The following is a 20678-nucleotide window of genomic DNA, read 5'->3' on the forward strand; positions in this document are numbered from 1 at the left end:
TCCCAGGGGTGCAGGCTATTTTTTTTAAGCCTGCACCCCTAAACCCCAATTCTGCACTTTTTTCGCCACCTATTCAGTGGTGAAAAGTTGTCCCCATTTTTTTTCAAAGACTTTTCGATCCTGCGAAAAGTCTTTGAAATTGAATACAGTGTAAAACCAAAACCAGCGAAAATGACGTAATTTTTTGCGAAATATCGCAAAAAAGGACTTTTCGCTCCATATTGAATACTCCTATAAAAGTGACAAAACAATATTCCTCTGTAGAACTAAGCATGTATAATGTAATGCTTCCATGTGCTATGGCAAGTACTGTACCAGACAGGTTACTGTACATTAACCAGGCTTGCCTACCCTCCCGATTTGGCTGGGAGCCTCCCGATTTTCGGGTGCCAGGTAAGCCTCCCGGAAGTCTCACACCCTCCCCACCTCCCCCCTGAAAAAAACAGAAATCCCCGCAGCGGGGGGGCCCAGTGACGCGATTCGCGCAGAATCGCGTCATCGTGGCCCCGCCCCCTGCTTCACAAAGCCGAAAATCATGGCATTTTGAAGAGGGGGCGTAGTCACGATGACGCGAACATGCGGCTCCGCCCCCAGTGTGACCCAAAATGGCCGCCCCGCCCCCCGGCTCCGTCCCCAATGGCCGGCCCTGCCCCCCGCTATTAGCCGACAATCAGCTCCCTCCCGGAAGGCTGGAGCTGATTGTCAGCAAGTATGACATTAACCCACCCTGAAATGTACCTGAAATAGAATAATGGATTCCTTCATCCACGGCTTCATTTCCTTTTGTTGCATTGATATCAAGAATGATACTTCCTGGGGTGTATCGACCATCCCATATTACTGTATGGTATACTGGATACTCCACTGTGGGTCCCTCTTCATTCACATCTTCTACGTGCACTGGGGAAGAGACACAATAATGATAGCTAGATATACCAGACCATCATAGTACATTTGTATTGAATTATTGTTATACTGTAAGCCACAGTAGGGCATACAAATAGGGGAGCAAAGATGGAAAAATATTTGTTTTAAAATGTAAAGATCAACATCTAAATACATTATTAATACCCCCTACACAGACACGCACTACAGAAACAACACAGCCAGAGCTCAGTGATCACTACCCAGTAAGCAGAGCATTCCAGTGATCACTAGCCTATAAACATAGCATACCAGTGATCACTAGCCTGTAAACATAGCATACCAGTGATCACTAGCCTGTAAACATAGCATACCAGTGATCACTAGCCTGTAAACATTGCATACCAGTGATCACTAGCCAGTAAGCAGAGCATTCCAGTGATCACTAGCCAGTAAGCAGAGCATTCCAGTGATCATTAGCCTGTAAACATAGCATACCAGTGATCACTAGCCAGTAAGCAGAGCATTCCAGTGATCACTAGCTTGTAAGCAGAGCATGCCAGTGATCACTAGCCTGTAAGCAGAGCTTACCAGTGATCACTAGCCTGTAAACATAGCATACCAGTGATCACTAGCCAGTAAGCAGAGCCAGGGCCGTAGCTAGGGTAGTGTGACCAGTGCCATGGCACCGCAGGGCAGGGGGCGCTGTTTGGGCCTGTCAATTTTCCTGTTTATTTTCATTATCACTTGTAGCTTCCTCTTATATCCCAAGCATCTCCTGGCCTCCCCTATCTCTTCCCTGGCCCTTTCCCATGAAGCCATGGCCCCTTTGTCAGGTGCTCTATCTTATGACCCTATTTAAAAAATGGAGGGGGGGGGGGGGGCAATGCTCTCTTTGGCACAGGGTACCAAAAAGTCTAGTTACGGCTCTGAGCAGAGCATTCCATTGATCACTAGCCAGTAAGCAGAGCATTCCAGTGATCACTAGCCAGTAAGCAGAGCATTCCAGTGATCACTAGCCAATAAGCAGAGCATTCCAGTGATCACTAGCCAGTAAGCAGAGCATATCAGTGATCACTAGCCAGTAAGTAGAGCATTCTAGTAATCACTAGCCAGTAAGCAGAGCATTCCAGTGATCACTATCCAGTAAACAGAGCATACCAGTAAGCGCCATACTGTAAATACATCCTCTACTGGTTGCCATACAGTAAACAAAGCAACCCAGTAACTGCCATACAGTGTATGCAGCATTGCAATCCAGCACTGCCTGTACCCTTATAGACGCCATTTTTAACATTTCTTCAGTAGGAGGAGCTGTCGCTCCCACTGGCTATGCCACTACATACAGTACATTATCCAGGAAGTAGGAATATGCAACATGACCATACCCATTATAACATATGCTATATCCTTATACTTTATGCCATCCTATGTTGCTTTGTGGTACTATGGACCTCATTCAGAGTCGGTCGAAGCGGCCGCTCGGTCGTACGGGAAAAGGGGCCAGATATGCAAATGATTCCCTCGCAAGTTGCGTCCCTAAGTTCGGATCGGTAGCTGGCCGACCAAGGGGAGGAAGCGGCCGGAGTACAAAAAAATACGCCCCCTTCTCGTACGCATTACACGTCATCTCCGGGCATATAAGGATTAATCGAGACCATCGGAACTGGTCGTAGAGCTTAAGGTTGACCATACCCTCTCTTAAGCTCTACGATCATGTCAGTGTAAAAACCTCCCGTCACATGTGCCATGATGCTACTTTGTTAATTATGCACTCCCATAAACCGTATGCACTCCCATAAAATGCCGTTCGCACGCCTGCGTTCGGATCTCCACTCCCCCGTTTATAAGCACCTTCCCCTGTTACCACCCACAAACGCCTCAATATGTCACTCAAACTACCGACCTGGCTGTGTTCAAGGAGAGAGAAATTTCTGATCGTAGCGGCTAGTTTGCGCACGCGCATTGCGAACTTTACGCATGCGCAGTATAGCGAACATCGGTGGCGTACGACCGTGTGGCCGCAACGACCGACTCTGAATGAGGTCCCATATTCTTCTACTTAATGCCAACCTACTGTGCCTAAAATTTGCAGATTTAGCATTGGAGCTTACTATAAATCCTCTTCTGCAGTAGTTTATTCTATATCATATTGGAGTGCTGATGTCACAACTCCTCGGTAGTAATTCATCATTGAGATCAGATATCAACTAAACAATTTATAGTAAATCTTCAGTGTAAAATCTATAAATGAAAATGCTTGAAGGCCAGATATATACTGTATTATGCATAATACATAAAGGATTTGCAATTACAAGTTACCCCTGGGGATACACATCCCAAAGTTTCAGATTGTGATTTTTTTTTTCTATGATGAACCTGGCTCTGCACACACCGAACACATCTTCTAAATGTCTCATAATGACAATATAGATGATATTCCTAAATTAGCGTAATAAAAACAGTCACACTCGTCAAGCAACAGCTTTGGCAGCAAGCTGTATCTGTAAGTAAAGGTTCTGTTACCAGTGACTGTGGCCGTGCTCTGTCTCTGAGGGTCACTCGGGCTGTAGGCAATCACCGTCATCTCATGCTGAGCGCTTGTCTCAAAGTCTAAGGGTTCCAGGTTGGAGATATTGCCAGACATTTCTCCAATGTAAAACAAGTGAGAAACGGTTGTGAAGGAGTATGAAATAATAGCGTTGTTTCCGATGTCCTTATCCACTGCAGAAATACTCAATATCTGAATAAAACAACAATCAAACCAACATTTTAGAAATCATTCATTAATGTGATATGTACAATAAACAATGTAGAGATAGGGGATATTTTATATAAAGGGAACTAATCTCCAAAAAAGTACTTTGTGTTGCCATTACTGTATATAGATATAGGCTCTCACTGCTAAGGAGATGGGGTAGAACTTGCCTAAAGAAAAGATCTAACTGGTCAGTGGAAACGGGGTAAATATGGGAGCGGGATGGATGGGGGGCAAACGTGGATGGAAGGGGGGGTGAGACGAAGCGGAAGTTGGGATGAGGATAAGGTGGGGTGGTGATGGAGGGTTCAAAGCAACAGAGCAGCGAATAGACAGGGGTGGGGCTGGACAGAGCAGAGGTGGGGCAAAGACAGGGCAGACTGAGGTGACCTGGTATATATTGTGTCCCTTTTACAAGTTATAAATATTGTGGCATGTAAATACTTTCTCTAATTTCATGTTATTCAAACTCGGCCTTCAAAGCCCTCTTGCAGGTCAGGTTTTAAGGACATCCATACTTGAGCACAGATGGTTAAATCAAAATGAATGTGGCACCAATTACTGTAAGTCTCCTGTGCCTCATAGAGAGCCTTAAAGCTAGGACTGTTAGAGGATTTGGAGTCCAGAGTTTGGGAAAACACTATTATATAATATCCAAATTGTTGTTTAAGCCTTTAGACACCCTACCTTTGGCACCCTAGCTAAGACTATTTCCATCCACTGACTGTACTACTTTACAGAGAATATTCTGTTGTCTTGCTTTCCTTCCAATGAGCAGGATATAATGGCACTTCCCTGCTCTATTCATCCCCTCCTCATGTACTGTAACTTGTGTTGCTCATGTTCAGCTTCTCTATGATTTCCCAACCTCAGTTACTGGTTTCATTCATTTTATTTATTATCTCTACCTGATAATAAATACCGGCTCTGATACTTGATCACTAGCTAGGAGTGGGGAAAAGATTGTATTGTCTGTGACATGTAAAGAGTACTAATTCTGTGAAATGTTTTGTACATTTATTGAATATAAATACCACATGTGGAGGTTCATTCTCTTTTACTGTGATGTTATATAGAGTTGTTATGAAGATTGGAGGATTATCATCAACATCCTGGACAGAAACGTGGATCATTATCGAGGACAACAATGGTGGAATTCCAGAATCTTTGGCCTGCAAAGACACATAATGTATTCACAAGTCAGGCTATGATTATCACAACTGTAGAAGACAATCCCCAACAACCCATGTGGATTTCTGCTGTTCCCCCTAACTCTTACTCTCGGGTCCACCCATACCGTATTATTTCATGCAACCAAGGAGATAAAATAGTTTCTTGGAAGAATATGGTGTACCATCTCTTTTATAGGACACATACATAAAAAACATAAAGTCTCTTTATAAATGAATTATTTGTCTGTATCTAGGTGTAGGGCATAAGTTAGAAAAGAAGGATTAAAGGGGGCAAAAATGGAGTCTGGGTTAAAAAAAAAATAAAAGACCATGTGGCCCAAACATTCATCTTCAAACAATATGAAAAAGATATAAAATATGCTATAAGCAAAGCAAATCCTGCCACAAGTGCCTATCTCGAGATGGACGTCTTCCCTAAATACGGTTTCTTCCTTGTCTTAAAGCAGCCTTGCCTAGTGGAAAATAATCTTCTATTATCATGTGACTCCTAGTGATAGATATATCTTATAAGCAACTACGGGTTAATACACATAGCATTTATAAAGACGTGTAACCCTGCATTATCTTCTGACTTTGATGAGTATTCTCAGCCAAAGGTTTTCTCTATTTGATGACAGAGTGACCTTCTCCTGGCAGTGTCTCCACCTAAGCTTCTTACCTATAATCTATATTCCACTAGGTGTTGGCCTGGTTCTCCCAGTTAGGATTAGGTGTGGTATTGTTGTCCAAATATGAATAATGAGACACAGGTACTGAATAACTACCCACTTTAATAAGGATTTATTTGACCTGTCACTGAACAAAAGAAGATCTCAGGATCCTTGCAGGTGAGAATAAGTTAAATAACACAGGTCAACATGTTATAAATCTGTCAAACTTTATAACAGTTATACCACACAAAGCCAAAACCTGTAATGATTGATATATGCTATGCTATGTAATGATGATGCTATGCCCTAAACTAAGTCTACTATAAACAGAAAATATACTATTTAAATTATATATACACCTAGTTCCAATAAATAGATTATTATCACCATCCCTAATTGATCCTCAGAACTCACCACTACTCGGAGGTCATAGCTATCTGCTATTTCTGCATCCAATGGCTTTGTGGTGGTCAATTTGCCAGTAGAACTGTTAATATGGAAAGTGCCATTAAAGTTATTCTCCAAGGAGTATGTCACAGCGCTGTTGTTCCCAACATCCTTATCAGTAGCACTTATGAAGCCAAAATCCAGGAAATTCATGTTTTCCTGGCATGTCACATTTGGATGTATGAGTGGTGAAAAGACTGGCATGTTATCATTCACATCAATTATGCTGATATTAACCTGTGAAAGAACAACACTGTGAGAGAGGAGTATGGCTCAAAGCATCTCATTTAATAATATCACTAATAGGCAAGAATCTGTCAAGGAAAAAAAAAACAACCCTATTCCTCATGATGCCTCATACTTGACAGACTAGTCCATGCAATAGGTAAAGTGATTTTGGGTAACTAGTCAATATTAGTATAGCAGTGGTAAAATAAGTAGAGCTGAGGCCCCTGTATATTGATCTAAAACAGTGGTTGTCAAACGTGGTCCTCAGGTCCCCACACAGTTCACATTTTCTAGGTCACCCAGCAGGTGCCGTCATTACTCACTGACACATTTTAAAAGATCCACAAGTGGAGCTAATTATTTCACATGTGATTCTTTGAGAAGACCTGCAAAACTTGCGCTGTTTGGGGTTCTGAGGACCGAGTTTGAGAAACTGTGCTCTAAAATTTGGACCCTACATGACTTGATGCCTGGAGAATTCTGTGATGAGTTGAGTCTGTCTTGCTAGTTTGGTTTTTCCCATCTCCAGTCCTTAGGGAACCCTAATAGTGCACATAGGGCAAAGGGTGTGTGGCAACAACCCACCATGGAACATAGATTACCTGCCCTAACCACCCCGGGACATAGACTACCCACCCTACCCCTCTGACCCACTACTCACATGGGCGGCTGTCACTGCTTGTCTGCTCCCTGCATCACAGCTGACTCCCAAGGAAGAAGCAGCCTCTTTTTGAATTCAAGATGGCCAAAGTGAAACTGCTCTATTTGGATGCAGCAATTTTACATTTGCCATCTTGTGAACCAGCTGAGCACACCCTGCATACTCTGTGAAACTGCTCTATTTGGATACAACAATTTCACATTGGCCATCTTTGGAGCCAGCTGAGCATACCCTGCATACTCCGTGAGCAAGCCTAGGACAGTGTAAGCTTTCCATACTCCTTGCTGGAGCACTGGTTTATTCATTACTGATTAAAACAATTAAAAATAACTCACAGGTGGCACTAATTATTTCACTTGTGATTCTGTGAGGATACCTGGAAAACATGCACTGTTACGGTTCCCTTGGACTGGAGTTGGAAAACACTACACTGAATGGCTTAATTATAAACAGGGGTGTCAAGGCCCGTGGAGAAGTGGGCATGGCCTAATTGTGGGAGCTGTGACCACGCCCCCTTTCACTTAAAAAGCTAATAATTTTTTGGAACGCTGCTTGGCGGTGCTGCGGCAGGGGTGGGGGGCACCCCTGACTATAAATAAATAGCTTATAATGAAACCCATAACTAATGTAAATGTACATGGACTACTTGTGTAGTAGCCTCTGTTTTTCTTCTAATTCTACAACAGTAAATTGTGCAGATTTAATGAAAAGGAAATATTTCCTACCACAACAGCAGCTGTATTGGGAGGTTCCCGTGAGTCCACAGCAGTCACGATAATGCTATAACTGTCTTGCTCCTCTCGATCTAACATGGTACGCGTAATAATGATTCCATTGTCTGTGATGGAGAATATCTCTTTATAGGTCAAAATAGAATACATTATTGACATGTCTGGTCCAGCAGTGGCTTGTACTGACCCAACCTCAGTTCCTTCTGGCATGTCTTCAAGAATGCTGAAACTATAATTGGAATGTGCAAACTCTGTATTGCCTACTTCAATTGTGATAAACACAGTAGCTAAAATGAAAAAAATAAATAAATAAAAAAAGGAAATTGAGAAAAAAAGAATGAAATATTAGTAGAGATGAAACACATAACATTTTACATCTGAAACAAGTCTCAAGTTAATAATTTCTGCTCTTCACTTGAGCCATCATTCACAAATAAACACTGAAAACTTCCAGGGATCAAATCAGTGAATAGCCGGTGTCTCAGCAAGTATGTACAGGGCAAACTTGGGATTTGTAGTGTGGAGGTGGGGGTCTGTATATATGTAGTTGTAGTATGGAATGGAGTGGATACAAAATGATGCAAATAAAAGAACTGTGTCACACTGGCCCCGGCCCTTCACCAGGCACCTGCAAATCGGATTGGGTCATTGAAATAAAACATTGGTAGTACCAATGTTTTTAACATTGGTCATAAAACATTGTTCAGTCCTAAACATTGGTTCTGCAGTGCCAATGGTTTCCACTAGTTTGAAGTAGGGGTGTGCACCGGCCACTTTTCGTGTTTTGTGTTTTGGTTTTGGATCTGGATCTTTCTTCGTGTTTTGGATCTGGATTGGTTTTGCCAAAACCACCCTTCCGTGTTTTGGGTTCTGGGTTTTGTGTTTTGGATCTGTATTTTTTTTTAAAAAAGCATAAAAACAGCTAAAATCACAGAATTTGTAGGTTTTTCTGCTCCTATGCTATTATTAACCTCAATAACCTTAATTTCCACTCATTTCCAGTCTATTCTGAACACCTCACACCTCACAATAGTGTTTTTATGTCCAAAACGTTGCACCGAGGTAGCTGGATGACTATGCTAAGCGACACGAGTGGGCGGCACAAACACGTGACCCATCTAGGCGTGAAACTGCAGTGGCAGACAGGATGGCAGTTTGAAAAACTAGGCCCCAAACTGTACATAATGCAAAGAAAAAAAAGAGGTGCAAGATGGAATTGTCCTTGGGCCCTCCCACCCACCCTTATGTTGTATAAACAGGACATGCACACTTTAACAAACCAATCATTTCAGCGCCAGGGTCTGCCACACAACTGTGGCTGAAATGATTGGTTCGTTTGGGCCCCCACAAAACAAGCTGGCAATTAATGTGTCCCTGCACAAACTGGCTCTATGGAGGCAAGATGTCATCCTCATCCTCCTCATCCACCGATTCCTCACCCTCTTCAGTGTGTACATCCTCATCCTCACAAAGTATTAACTCGTCCCCACTTGAATCCACCACCACAGGTCCCTCTGTACCTTCTGGAGGCTGGTCTCCCTGGAAGAGCTGATAATTCATTTTGATGAACATCATCTTCTCCACATTCTGTGGAAGCAACCTCCTACGCCTTTCGCTGACAAGGTTCCCGGCTGCACTAAACACTCTTTCGGAGTACACACTGGAGGGGGGGCAACTCAGGTAAAATAGAGCCAGTTTGTACAGGGGCCTCCAAATTGCCTCTTTTTCCTGCCAGTACAGGTATGGACTGTCTGCCATGCCTACTTGGATGCTGTCACCGATGTAATCCTCCACCATTCTGTCAATGGTGACAGTATCATATGCAGTGACAGTAGACATGTCAGAAATTGTTGCCAGGTCCTTCAGTCCGGACCAGATGTCCAAACTTGGTCCTGCCTGTCCTGCATCACCGCCAGCGGGTTGCTTAGGATACCTAAGTTTTTTCCTGGCAGCCCCAGTTGCAGGAGAAAATGAAGAAGGAGCTGTTGACGTGTCACGTTCCGCTTCAGCTGACAGTGTGTTCACCAGCAGGTCTTTGCACCTCTGCAGGCTTGTGTCGGCCGGAAAGAGAGACACCACATAGGCTTTAAACCTAGGATCGAGCACGGTGGCCAAAATGTAGTGGTCTGATTTCAACAGATTGACCACCCTGGAATCCTGGCAAAGCGAATGAAGGGCTTCATCCACAAGTCCCACATGCCGAGCGGAATCGCTCCGTCTTAGCTCCTCCTTCACTTTCTCCAGCTGCTTCTGCAAAAGCCTGATGAGGGGAATGACCTGACTCAAGCTGGCAGTGTCTGAACTGACTTCACGTGTGGCAAGTTCGAAGGGCTGGAGAACCTTGCACAACACGGAAATCATTCTCCACTGCGCTTGAGTCAGGTGCATACCCCCTCCTTTGCCTATGTCATAGGTGGATGTATAGGCTTGTATGGCCTTTTGCTGCTCCTCCATCCTCTGAAGCATATAGAGGGTTGAGTTCCACCGTGTCACAACCTCTTGCTTCAGGTGATGGCGGGGCAGGTTCAAGAGTGTTTGCTGGCGCTCCAGTCTTCGGCACGCAGTCGCTGAATGGCGAAAGTGGCCAGAAATTTTTCGGGCCACCCAAAGCGTCTCCTGCACGCCCCTGTCGCTTTTCAGAAAATTCTGCACCACCAAGTTTATTGTGTGAGCAAAACATGGGACGTGCTGGAATTTGCCCAGATGTAATGCCCGCACAATATTGGTGGCGTTGTCAGATATCACAAATCCCCAGGAGAGTCTAAGTGGGGTAAGCCACTGGGCGATGATTTCCCTCAGTTTCTCTAAGAGGTTGTCGGCGGTGTGCCTCTTACTGAAACCGGTGATACACAGCGTAGCCTGCCTTGTAACGAGCTGGCGTTTCTGAGATGCTGCTACTGGTGACGCTGCTGCTGTTGCTGCGTAAGGTGATACATCTACCCAGTGGGCTGTCACAGTCATATAGTCCTTAGTCTGCCCTGTTCCACTTGTCCACATGTCCGTGGTTAAGTGGACATTGTGTACAACGGCATTTTTCAGGACACTGAGGACACTTTTTTTGACGTTTCTGTACAGTCTCGGTATCGCCTGCCTAGTGAAGTGGAATCTAGACGGGATTTGGAACCGGGGACACACTACCTCCATCAATTGTCTAAATCCCACTGCACTAATGGCGGATACCGGACGCACGTCTAACACCAACATAGCAGTCAAGGCCTCAGTTATACGTTTTGCTTCAGGATGACTGCTGTCGTACTTCATCCTCCTCGCTAAGGACTGTTGGAGGGTCAATTGTTTAGTAAAAGTAGTGGTGTTCCTACTTCCTCTCTGGGATGATGAACGACTCCCAGCAGCAGCAACAGCAGCAGCGGCAGCAGTAGGCGTAGCAATGCAGGATCCTCCAGAGGAATCCCGGATAGGAGAGTCAGTCATGCCAGTGACATGGCCTGCAGGACTACTTCCGATCCTGACTAAGGAGGAAATTGACGAGGAGGGAGTTGACGGTGTGGTTTGCAGGCGCTTGGATACAACAGGACAACGGGATTTAGGTGTCCCTGGACTGCTTACGGTCTTAGCCAAAGTTTCTGAACTTGACAGTAACTTTTTATGAACGCGCTGCAGGTGCCGTATAAGGGAGGATGTTCCTAGGTGGTTGACGTCCCTACCCCTACTTATTTCACCTTTACATATGGTACATATGGCAAGACAGTTGTTGTCCGGATTTGGATAGAAATATTGCCAGACCAAAGAGGTGGAATGTTTGGTCTTCTGCCCAGGCATGACCGTGATGGGCTTTTTCATCCCACGGACAACAACTGTCTCCCCCGAAGCCTGATTTAAACAAACCACATCACCATCAGAATCCTCCTCGCCAACTTCCTCCTCAGCGCCAGCTACACCAGTATCCTCATCCTGTTGTACTTCAACAGTGACATCTTCAATTTGCATATCAGCAAGTGGACTGTGGGTGCTCCTTTCAGCACTTGCAGGGGGCATGCAAATGGTGGAAAGAGCCACCTCTTCCCGTCCAGTGCTGGGAAGGTCAGGCATCGCAACCACCACCACACTTGGACTCTCCTTGGGGATTTGTGATATCTTCTTAGAAAGCACAGTTCTTCGCTGTGCTTTTGCCAGCTTAACTCTTTTGATTTTTTTAGTGGGAGGAGGGCTTCCATCGTCATGTGAAGCTGAACCACTAGTCATGAACATACTAGGGATCGACCTTAGCCGTTCCTTGCCACTCCGTGTCGTAAATGGCATATTGGCAAGTTTACGTTTCTCTTCAGCTGATTTAAATGTCTTTTTCAAGGTCATTTTCCTGAACTTTGCCATTTGGGATTGTATGTGCCCTCTACTATGACATTGGGCATCGGCCTTGGCAGACGACGTTGATGGCATGTTATCGTCTATGTCATGACTAGTGGCAGCAGCTTCAGCACTAGGAGGAAGTGGTTCTTGATCTTTCTCTATTTTATTTTTATCGGAGAAAGTTTGGTCCTCCATTTATGTTATATCGATTTGATATATACGTGCGGCTAAACACAGAAAATAATTTTTTTTTTGGTTTGGACTGGAGTGTACTTTGTGGGTTACAGCACCCTTTAACGGTCAAGCCAGCCGGCCCTTTACTTATGACACAGGCGCACTCTTGGCACTACTTTGTTGATGCACGTGCGGCTACTGCGCACACAATTCACAAACACAGAAAATAATTTTTTTTTGGTTTGGCCTGGAGTGTACTTTCGGGGGTTACAGCACCCTTTAACGGTCAAGCCAGCCGGCCCTTTACTTATGACACAGGCGCACTCTTGGCACTACTTTGTTGATGCACGTGCGGCTACTGCGCACACAATTCACAAACACAGAAAATAATTTTTTTTTGGTTTGGACTGGAGTGTACTTTCAGGGGTTACAGCACCCTTTAACGGTCAAGCCAGCCGGCCCTTTACTTATGACACAGGCGCACGCTTGGCACTACTTTGTTGATGCACGTGTGGCTACTGCGCACACAATTCACAAACACAGAAAATAATTTTTTTTTTGGTTTGGACTGGAGTGTACTTTCGGGTGTTACAGCACCCTTAATGGTCAAGCCAGCCGGCCCTTTACTTATGACACAGGCGCACGCTTGGCACTACTTTGTTGATGCACGTGCGGCTACTGCGCACACAATTCACAAACACAGAAAATAATTTTTTTTTTGGTTTGGACTGGAGTGTACTTTCGGGGGTTACAGCACCCTTAACGGTCAAGCCAGCCGGCCCTTTACTTATGACACAGGCGCACGCTTGGCACTACTTTGTTGATGCACGTGTGGCTACTGCGCACACAATTCACAAACACAGAAAATAATTTTTTTTTTGGTTTGGACTGGAGTGTACTTTCGGGGGTTACAGCACCCTTAACGGTCAAGCCAGCCGGCCCTTTACTTATGACACAGGCGCACGCTTGGCACTACTTTGTTGATGCACGTGCGGCTACTGCGCACACAATTCACAAACACAGAAAATAATTTTTTTTTTGGTTTGGACTGGAGTGTACTTTCGGGGGTTACAGCACCCTTAACGGTCAAGCCAGCCGGCCCTTTACTTATGACACAGGCGCACGCTTGGCACTACTTTGTTGATGCACGTGTGGCTACTGCGCACACAATTCACAAACACAGAAAATAATTTTTTTTTTGGTTTGGACTGGAGTGTACTTTCGGGGGTTACAGCACCCTTAACGGTCAAGCCAGCCGGCCCTTTACTTATGACACAGGCGCACGCTTGGCACTACTTTGTTGATGCACGTGCGGCTACTGCGCACACAATTCACAAACACAGAAAATAATTTTTTTTTGGTTTGGACTGGAGTGTACTTTGGGGGTTACAGCACCCTTTAACGGTCAAGCCAGCCGGCCCTTTACTTATGACACAGGCGCACGCTTGGCACTACTTTGTTGATGCACGTGCGGCTACTGCGCACACAATTCACAAACACAGAAAATAATTTTTTTTTTGGTTTGGACTGGAGTGTACTTTCGGGGGTTACAGCACCCTTAACGGTCAAGCCAGCCGGCCCTTTACTTATGACACAGGCGCACGCTTGGCACTACTTTGTTGATGCACGTGCGGCTACTGCGCACACAATTCACAAACACAGAAAATAATTTTTTTTTTGGTTTGGACTGGAGTGTACTTTCGGGGGTTACAGCACCCTTAACGGTCAAGCCAGCCGGCCCTTTACTTATGACACAGGCGCACGCTTGGCACTACTTTGTTGATGCACGTGCGGCTACTGCGCACACAATTCACAAACACAGAAAATAATTTTTTTTTTGGTTTGGACTGGAGTGTACTTTCGGGGGTTACAGCACCCTTAACGGTCAAGCCAGCCGGCCCTTTACTTATGACACAGGCGCACTCTTGGCACTACTTTGTTGATGCACGTGCGGCTACTGCGCACACAATTCACAAACACAGAAAATAATTTTTTTTTGGTTAGGACTGGAGTGTACTTTCGGGGGTTACAGCACCCTTTAACGGTCAAGCCAGCCGGCCCTTTACTTATGACACAGGCACACGCTTGGCACTACTTTGTTGATGCACGTGCGGCTACTGCGCACACAATTCACAAACACAGAAAATAATTTTTTTTTTGGTTTGGACTGGAGTGTACTTTCGGGGGTTACAGCACCCTTAACGGTCAAGCCAGCCGGCCCTTTACTTATGACACAGGCGCACGCTTGGCACTACTTTGTTGATGCACGTGCGGCTACTGCGCACACAATTCACAAACACAGAAAATAATTTTTTTTTTGGTTTGGACTGGAGTGTACTTTGGGGGTTACAGCACCCTTTAACGGTCAAGCCAGCCGGCCCTTTACTTATGACACAGGCGCACGCTTGGCACTACTTTGTTGATGCACGTGCGACTACTGCGCACACAATTCACAAACACAGAAAATAATATTTTTTTTGGTTTGGACTGGAGTGTACTTTCGGGGGTTACAGCACCCTTAACGGTCAAGCCAGCCGGCCCTTTACTTATGACACAGGCGCACGCTTGGCACTACTTTGTTGATGCACGTGCGGCTACTGCGCACACAATTCACAAACACAGAAAATAATTTTTTTTTTGGTTTGGACTGGAGTGTACTTTCGGGGGTTACAGCACCCTTAACGGTCAAGCCAGCCGGCCCTTTACTTATGACACAGGCGCACGCTTGGCACTACTTTGTTGATGCACGTGCGGCTACTGCGCACACAATTCACAAACACAGAAAATAATTTTTTTTTTGGTTTGGACTGGAGTGTACTTTCGGGGGTTACAGCACCCTTAACGGTCAAGCCAGCCGGCCCTTTACTTATGACACAGGCGCACGCTTGGCACTACTTTGTTGATGCACGTGCGGCTACTGCGCACACAATTCACAAACACAGAAAATATATTATTTTTTTAGCACTTGGGGGGAGCACCCCTGATGGACAGAGCACCCCCTGGACAACACTACAGCACTCCTTTAGGACTGGGACACTGCACAGGACTTTGGAGTGGACACAGCCCCTATGGAGAACTGACTGCACAACACAGTCCAGCCAGCCCCTATGGACTTTGAAGTAGTGGACACAGCCCCTATTAACAACAGCAGCACAGCACAACACAGCCAGCCCCTATGGACTTTGAAGTAGTGGACAACAGCAGCACTACACTACACTACACTACACAGCCCTAACTCCCACCCTCCCTCTTCACTGTCCACAGCCGAGTGAGAAAATGGCGCCGACGTGTGTACCTTATATAGGATCCAAAACCCGCGAGACTCGGAAGGCGGGAAGATGACGTTTTGCCTCGATTTCAGATCCGAGTCAGGCGGGAAAAGTCGAGCCTGACTCGGATCGGACTCGGATCGGGGGGGCTCGGGGGGGTTCGGATTTCAGAAATCCGAACCCGCTCACCCCTAGTTTGAAGTAAACTAGCTACTTAACAACACTCCAAACAAAGGATTTGAACACCAAACATCTTATACAATATTCATATACATAGCTATATGTTATTCTGTGATTTGTGTTCACCTTGACAATAATAACTTTAAGTTAAATTCCCCTGTATTTAAAACACTTATTGCTCAACATGCCGCAACCTCATGTACTATTATCAGACACTCAACACATGGAGCTGTTTGCTTCTGTGCTGCAGGCTTAGTAATTCTAAGTATATGAAGCTAGTTGCGATTGTTCATTTAAACCATGTCAGCTGGTATGTAGTCGGTATCCCGGCGGTCAGAATACCGGCACCAGAATCAAAAAAGCAGTTGGAATCCCAGCTCCATTATCCTGACCACTGACATGCTGACAGTAAGTATTAGGGTTAGGGAAGGGTTAGATTTAGGGTTAGGCTGCACGGAGGGGGGGGGGGGGGATTAGGGTTAGGTACTAGAGGGTTTACTGTTAGGCTGTGGGAGGAAAGGGTTAGGCTGCAGGGGGGGGTTAGGATTAGGCTGTGGGAGGGTTAGTCTGCAAGAAAGGTGGGTTAGGGTTAGGCTACTTGCCTAATCCTGTTGGGTTTCTGACTGTTGAAATGCTGTTGCCGTTATTCTGACCTCCGGGATCCAGTACCAAACCCTATCAGCTAAGTAGATATATGTAGTATGCAGAGACACAATATATATTGAGCCACACACTACATAGATCTGCTTAGCTACAATAATTTATACTAACAATTACAACTAGCTTCATAAAGTTAGAATGACAAGGCTACAAAGAGTATGTTTTACTGTCACTCACAAAATGGTGGAGTACCCACATCCATCCCACTCAGGGCCTGATTCAAACCCGGTCGCAAGCGCTGAGCGCTCACAACCGGGTCGATGTTTGCCCACTAGGCATGTGCATGATGGAGCTGACTCCGTCGTGCACATGCGCGAGACCCGGCTAGCCCCGGGTTTCCCGCACCAAAGGGTGCAAGTTGTCGATGGTGATTGACAGCTCGCCCCGTTTGGTAGGCGGGCAGGGGGGGTGGCTGGCCAAACGGAGGCATTACCGAAGGAACGCCCACTGTTTGGGGGCAGCCCCACTGACATCACCAGTGATGGCAGTGGGAGAGCTTCCGGCTCTATTAGGGTCTCGTCGCAAGCCCGATGGTCTTGACCATCGTGACCATCAACCTGGCTGCTCGCAATAGCTGAGGGTGGTCACCCACAGCTATGCGAGCGGCCAAGTGGCCGAACAAAAAAAACAAAACGTCTGTCTCTGAATCAGGCCCTCAGTCCCCACATAGACTTCCAAATGTGTGCATATGGCAATTGAGTTAAAGGTAAGTTGTAGATAATGAGTGGAAAATTAATGAGCCAGAACATTTTTAACCATTACTTATCAGTGCTTCATTAAACTAGAAATGATTGGTTCGGTTTCACTGGAAACTGAACACATCCGAACTTTGGGGTACCGAGGAGAACCGAGTCCCGGCTCGGATTACTTTGGGTTTCTGAGTAGAACAGACTCAGGTCTTCTTGCAAGTTTAGAACTGGGATCTAAAATCCAGATCTCGCCATATTTTGATTACATTAAAGTCCCTCCCTTGTGATTTCAGGTGCTGTGAGTTGTCAAAATTTACTGGAAATTACTAGAAATAAATGTTTTTTAAGTTATTAATAATATAGGAACAAAAACAGGTCCAAATTTCATGATTTTAGATGTTTTTAAGAATTTTTAAAGGAACCTAAAACGAAAACTGAGCCAAAACACTTGCCAAAACCAAAACACAATTATGATTTAGATTTAGAACCAAAACCAAAATACAGGGGTCTGCACACATCTCTATTTAAAACTATGTATCTTCTAAACGTATTTGATGATTGTGACACTTAGCTTTCTGTACTGAGTATCGGTAAAACCAAACATGCATGCACAGCTGTTCCTAAGGCTATTGGAGATTTGCCACTATCTGATAATCTCATTAACAAGTTATGCGTCATTGATTTGGTGCATATCAGTCTTCTGCTGTTGGATCTACAGTATGTTAAAATTTATATATACTATTTCATGATACTTACTTTAGTTTAACTCTTGTAACAAAGGGTTTTTTTTTTTTTAACTTAGCACATATTTTCTTTTGTGGATTATTAAATAAGTGCACCCCAATTGCTTTGGGTGTGGATTGAAAGATCTACAGTAAAAAGGTCGACAATGTCTAGAAAGACACCAGATGTTAGACAGTCAATAGGTCGACAGGGACAAATTTTCAACAGGGTCAAAAAGTTGACAAAAATGGTCGACACGTTTTTTCTTTTCTAACCCTCATCTTCACCCTAACCCTCCCCTTGTGCCTTACCCTATCCCTCCCTCCTAGTGCCTAACCCTAACGCTCCCTCCTGGTGGAGTTATAAGACAGCAAAGCTCACAGTAGCAATCAGCAGGCTGATTCTAGGAAATGAAAGCCAGACAAGTGACAAATACATAAAGGGGGGCAGAGCGCATTAGGAACTCCCAACTATAATTGTGAAACTATATATGTAAAATAATTAGTTGCAGAGTTGGAGAATTACAACCTCCGTTAAAGCTGGGTACACACTGACAGATACATTGGCCGATCAATTGATGGACCGATGTATCTGCTGCCCGTCGGGTAGTGTGTACCCGCGATATGTCGGTGAATGTCAGCATTCACCGACATATTGCATTGGCTGTGCTGCACAGCCGATGGACAGATATGTCTGCAGACATATCTGTCCATCGGCAGGTGTCTACGGGTGGTCTGCAGACCGCCCGTACACACACAGCGGCAGCTGCGAGGAGGGGGGCGGGATATGCCCCTTGGTCGCCGGGACCCGCAGCAAGACACAGATTATGGCCGTTCAGTGTGTATGAACGACCATCAACTGCAGATATATCCGTTAGGTAAGAGACCGTGACAACACATAGATTATAGTTTTAATGAGTGTGGTGCAGTCGCTAATGTTACTTTTAGCCCCCAGGGCCAAAAAACACTAACCAGCCCGAATCACACAAATATAAATAATTCAAAAAACATGTCTAAAAATATTGATAAACCACACTGACACAATTGATTCTAACAAAACAATATATTAGTGATAAAATGTCCTGTATACCAAGCTATGCTTTCTTTAAAAAAATAGTAAAATTAAAAAAAATATATATATAATTTTTTATGCTTTTGGCCTGAAATCTAATACGTATCTGACATCTTTCAGAAAGGGGACCTTTAAACACCATGCCACCACCTTACAAAATTAAAATGGTGGAATTAGAATTTTAGAGTCTCCTAGAAAAATAGCATTTTTACAACAATGCTTGCGGTACATAATGATTGATATAAAGAGTTAGCATTTATAGATGTTAAAAAAAATCAGTTTTGATCTGTACCAAAAAACGATTTTGGGACAGTTCCACCATTGTTCTCTCTGAGGGGCCTATTTATCGCCCTAGCGAACACTTGCAGGAATGGGCTCAGATTGGAGGTTTGGAGCCGCTGCCCATGCACGGGCCGATTTCATATTGATGAACTGTCACTTCTTATTGCCACAATAAGAAATTATAATTATCGGGTCTAAAATTTGATAATAAATATGCCCCTAACTCATATCTGACACATTTGAAAGACATATTGGGGGGAATTCAATTGTTTTATCGCACACTAGCTCCCGTCTAAAGTGATGGAAGTTCGGGGTGCTATAATAAATTGTTATTGAGCGCCCATGTATAAAGCGCATGTTGCATCAATTTAGACATTGCTGCTCGTCTGCCCAGGAACTGTGGGCAGAAATGTGTGCATCCAGGGCTGTACGCACCCACACAGAACAAGAATGTAATTACTCTGTCGGGCACCCAGCACTATAAGCCATGGGGGAAAATAATTGAACTCCCCCATTGTGTAACTTTAGTGTCTATGTGTACAATAGTAATATACAAGCATTTAAGAAAGAAGATTTTTTTAAATCAATTAATGTATGTAATATGTGCATGTAAGGGTTTGAAGCCCTCTGATTAAGTACAAAAATAAAGAAGAATCACATAAGACCAAAAATGTGGCATCACTTACTAGTGGAAGACAAAGCTGGAACCCCATGGTCTGTAGCTATGACTCTCAATGCAATGCTGGTTCCCGCAGTTCCAGTAGATATATTCTTTGCCAGAGAGATCTGACCATTTTCTTCATCAATCATAAATAAAGAAAGAGGCTCGGCAAACCTAAGAGTGTTTCCCCAAATATATAGAGTTAATTATATATATTTTATACATTTATTATATAATGCCCTAAGCAGTCCCGTCTGTGTCATGTGCAGTGGGAGCCTCCCCAATGTCTTTCACTGCAGCATCGGGGTTGGGATACCAACCATCGGGATGACGCTGTCGGTATTTTGACAGTAGGCATCCCGACAGCCGGCATTACATACCCATTTTGCATATAAAGTGCAGTAAAATAGTTTTTGGCTATATTTTTCAATAAGGTCTTATATTCCCTGCACAGAAATGGTTCACATTCTACATACTGTAACTACGCATTCCCAGGAGTAAAGAGTTCATTGATTTATTTATTTATTTATTAACAGTTATTTATAGAGCGCACAGGTATTACGCAGTGCTTTACAGAAAAAAAAATATATTATTCAATTTAATTAGATGTGTGAGGAAACTGTTTAGTTTGAAAAATATTTGTGTCAAATCATTTTAACTTCAAAATGATGTAATATATTACCTGTAAGAAATCTGTGAATTATGCCCAGTATCCCGGTCTGTAGCAGATACGGTCAGAAACGGATCGCCTACTTTCACTTTAGGTAACACCAGATGTGCAGAATATTCATGTTGTGTAAAAGTTGGGGCATTATCATTAATGTCCTTTATGATAATCACAAGATCTGCAACACTCTATGGAAGAGTTATTAATACAATTATGGTATGTAATCATTTTTATTATAATATACATTTTGACTTCCATTCTGTCAATGTTCATTTAAAAAATGTTCCTAGTACCCTATTTCTCTGCAAAATTACATTTATTAATATCAGCACGGGTTCTGCCCAGGTAATGTGTATAACATCTGTGGATTTATCTTTAATAATGAGCATTAATTTGCAATAAAATGGATGGACTGATGAGTACCTTACTGATTAGGCACATAAATTGGCCACATTTTATATT

General features: G+C 44.1%; 1 protein-coding gene across 1 annotated transcript in view; it reads right to left on the bottom strand.

Moving 5' to 3' along the window:
* The window catches only part of LOC148518286 (protocadherin Fat 4-like), a 101824-nt gene that overhangs the window by 72602 nt on the left and 8544 nt on the right, over positions 1–20678 (bottom strand). The window contains exons 6-12 of the mRNA XM_088477444.1: positions 20232–20404; positions 19575–19723; positions 7527–7819; positions 5880–6149; positions 4657–4794; positions 3391–3607; positions 739–900 (exon numbers count right to left, since the gene is read on the bottom strand). Coding sequence (XP_088333570.1) covers positions 739–900; positions 3391–3607; positions 4657–4794; positions 5880–6149; positions 7527–7819; positions 19575–19723; positions 20232–20404 — 1402 coding nt within the window. The remainder of the gene's footprint in view (positions 1–738; positions 901–3390; positions 3608–4656; positions 4795–5879; positions 6150–7526; positions 7820–19574; positions 19724–20231; positions 20405–20678) is intronic.

The sequence above is a fragment of the Taudactylus pleione genome, unplaced genomic scaffold (genome assembly GCF_031769625.1).
Source record: "Taudactylus pleione unplaced genomic scaffold, aTauple2 ptg000201l, whole genome shotgun sequence".
NCBI lineage: Eukaryota > Metazoa > Chordata > Amphibia > Anura > Myobatrachidae > Taudactylus > Taudactylus pleione.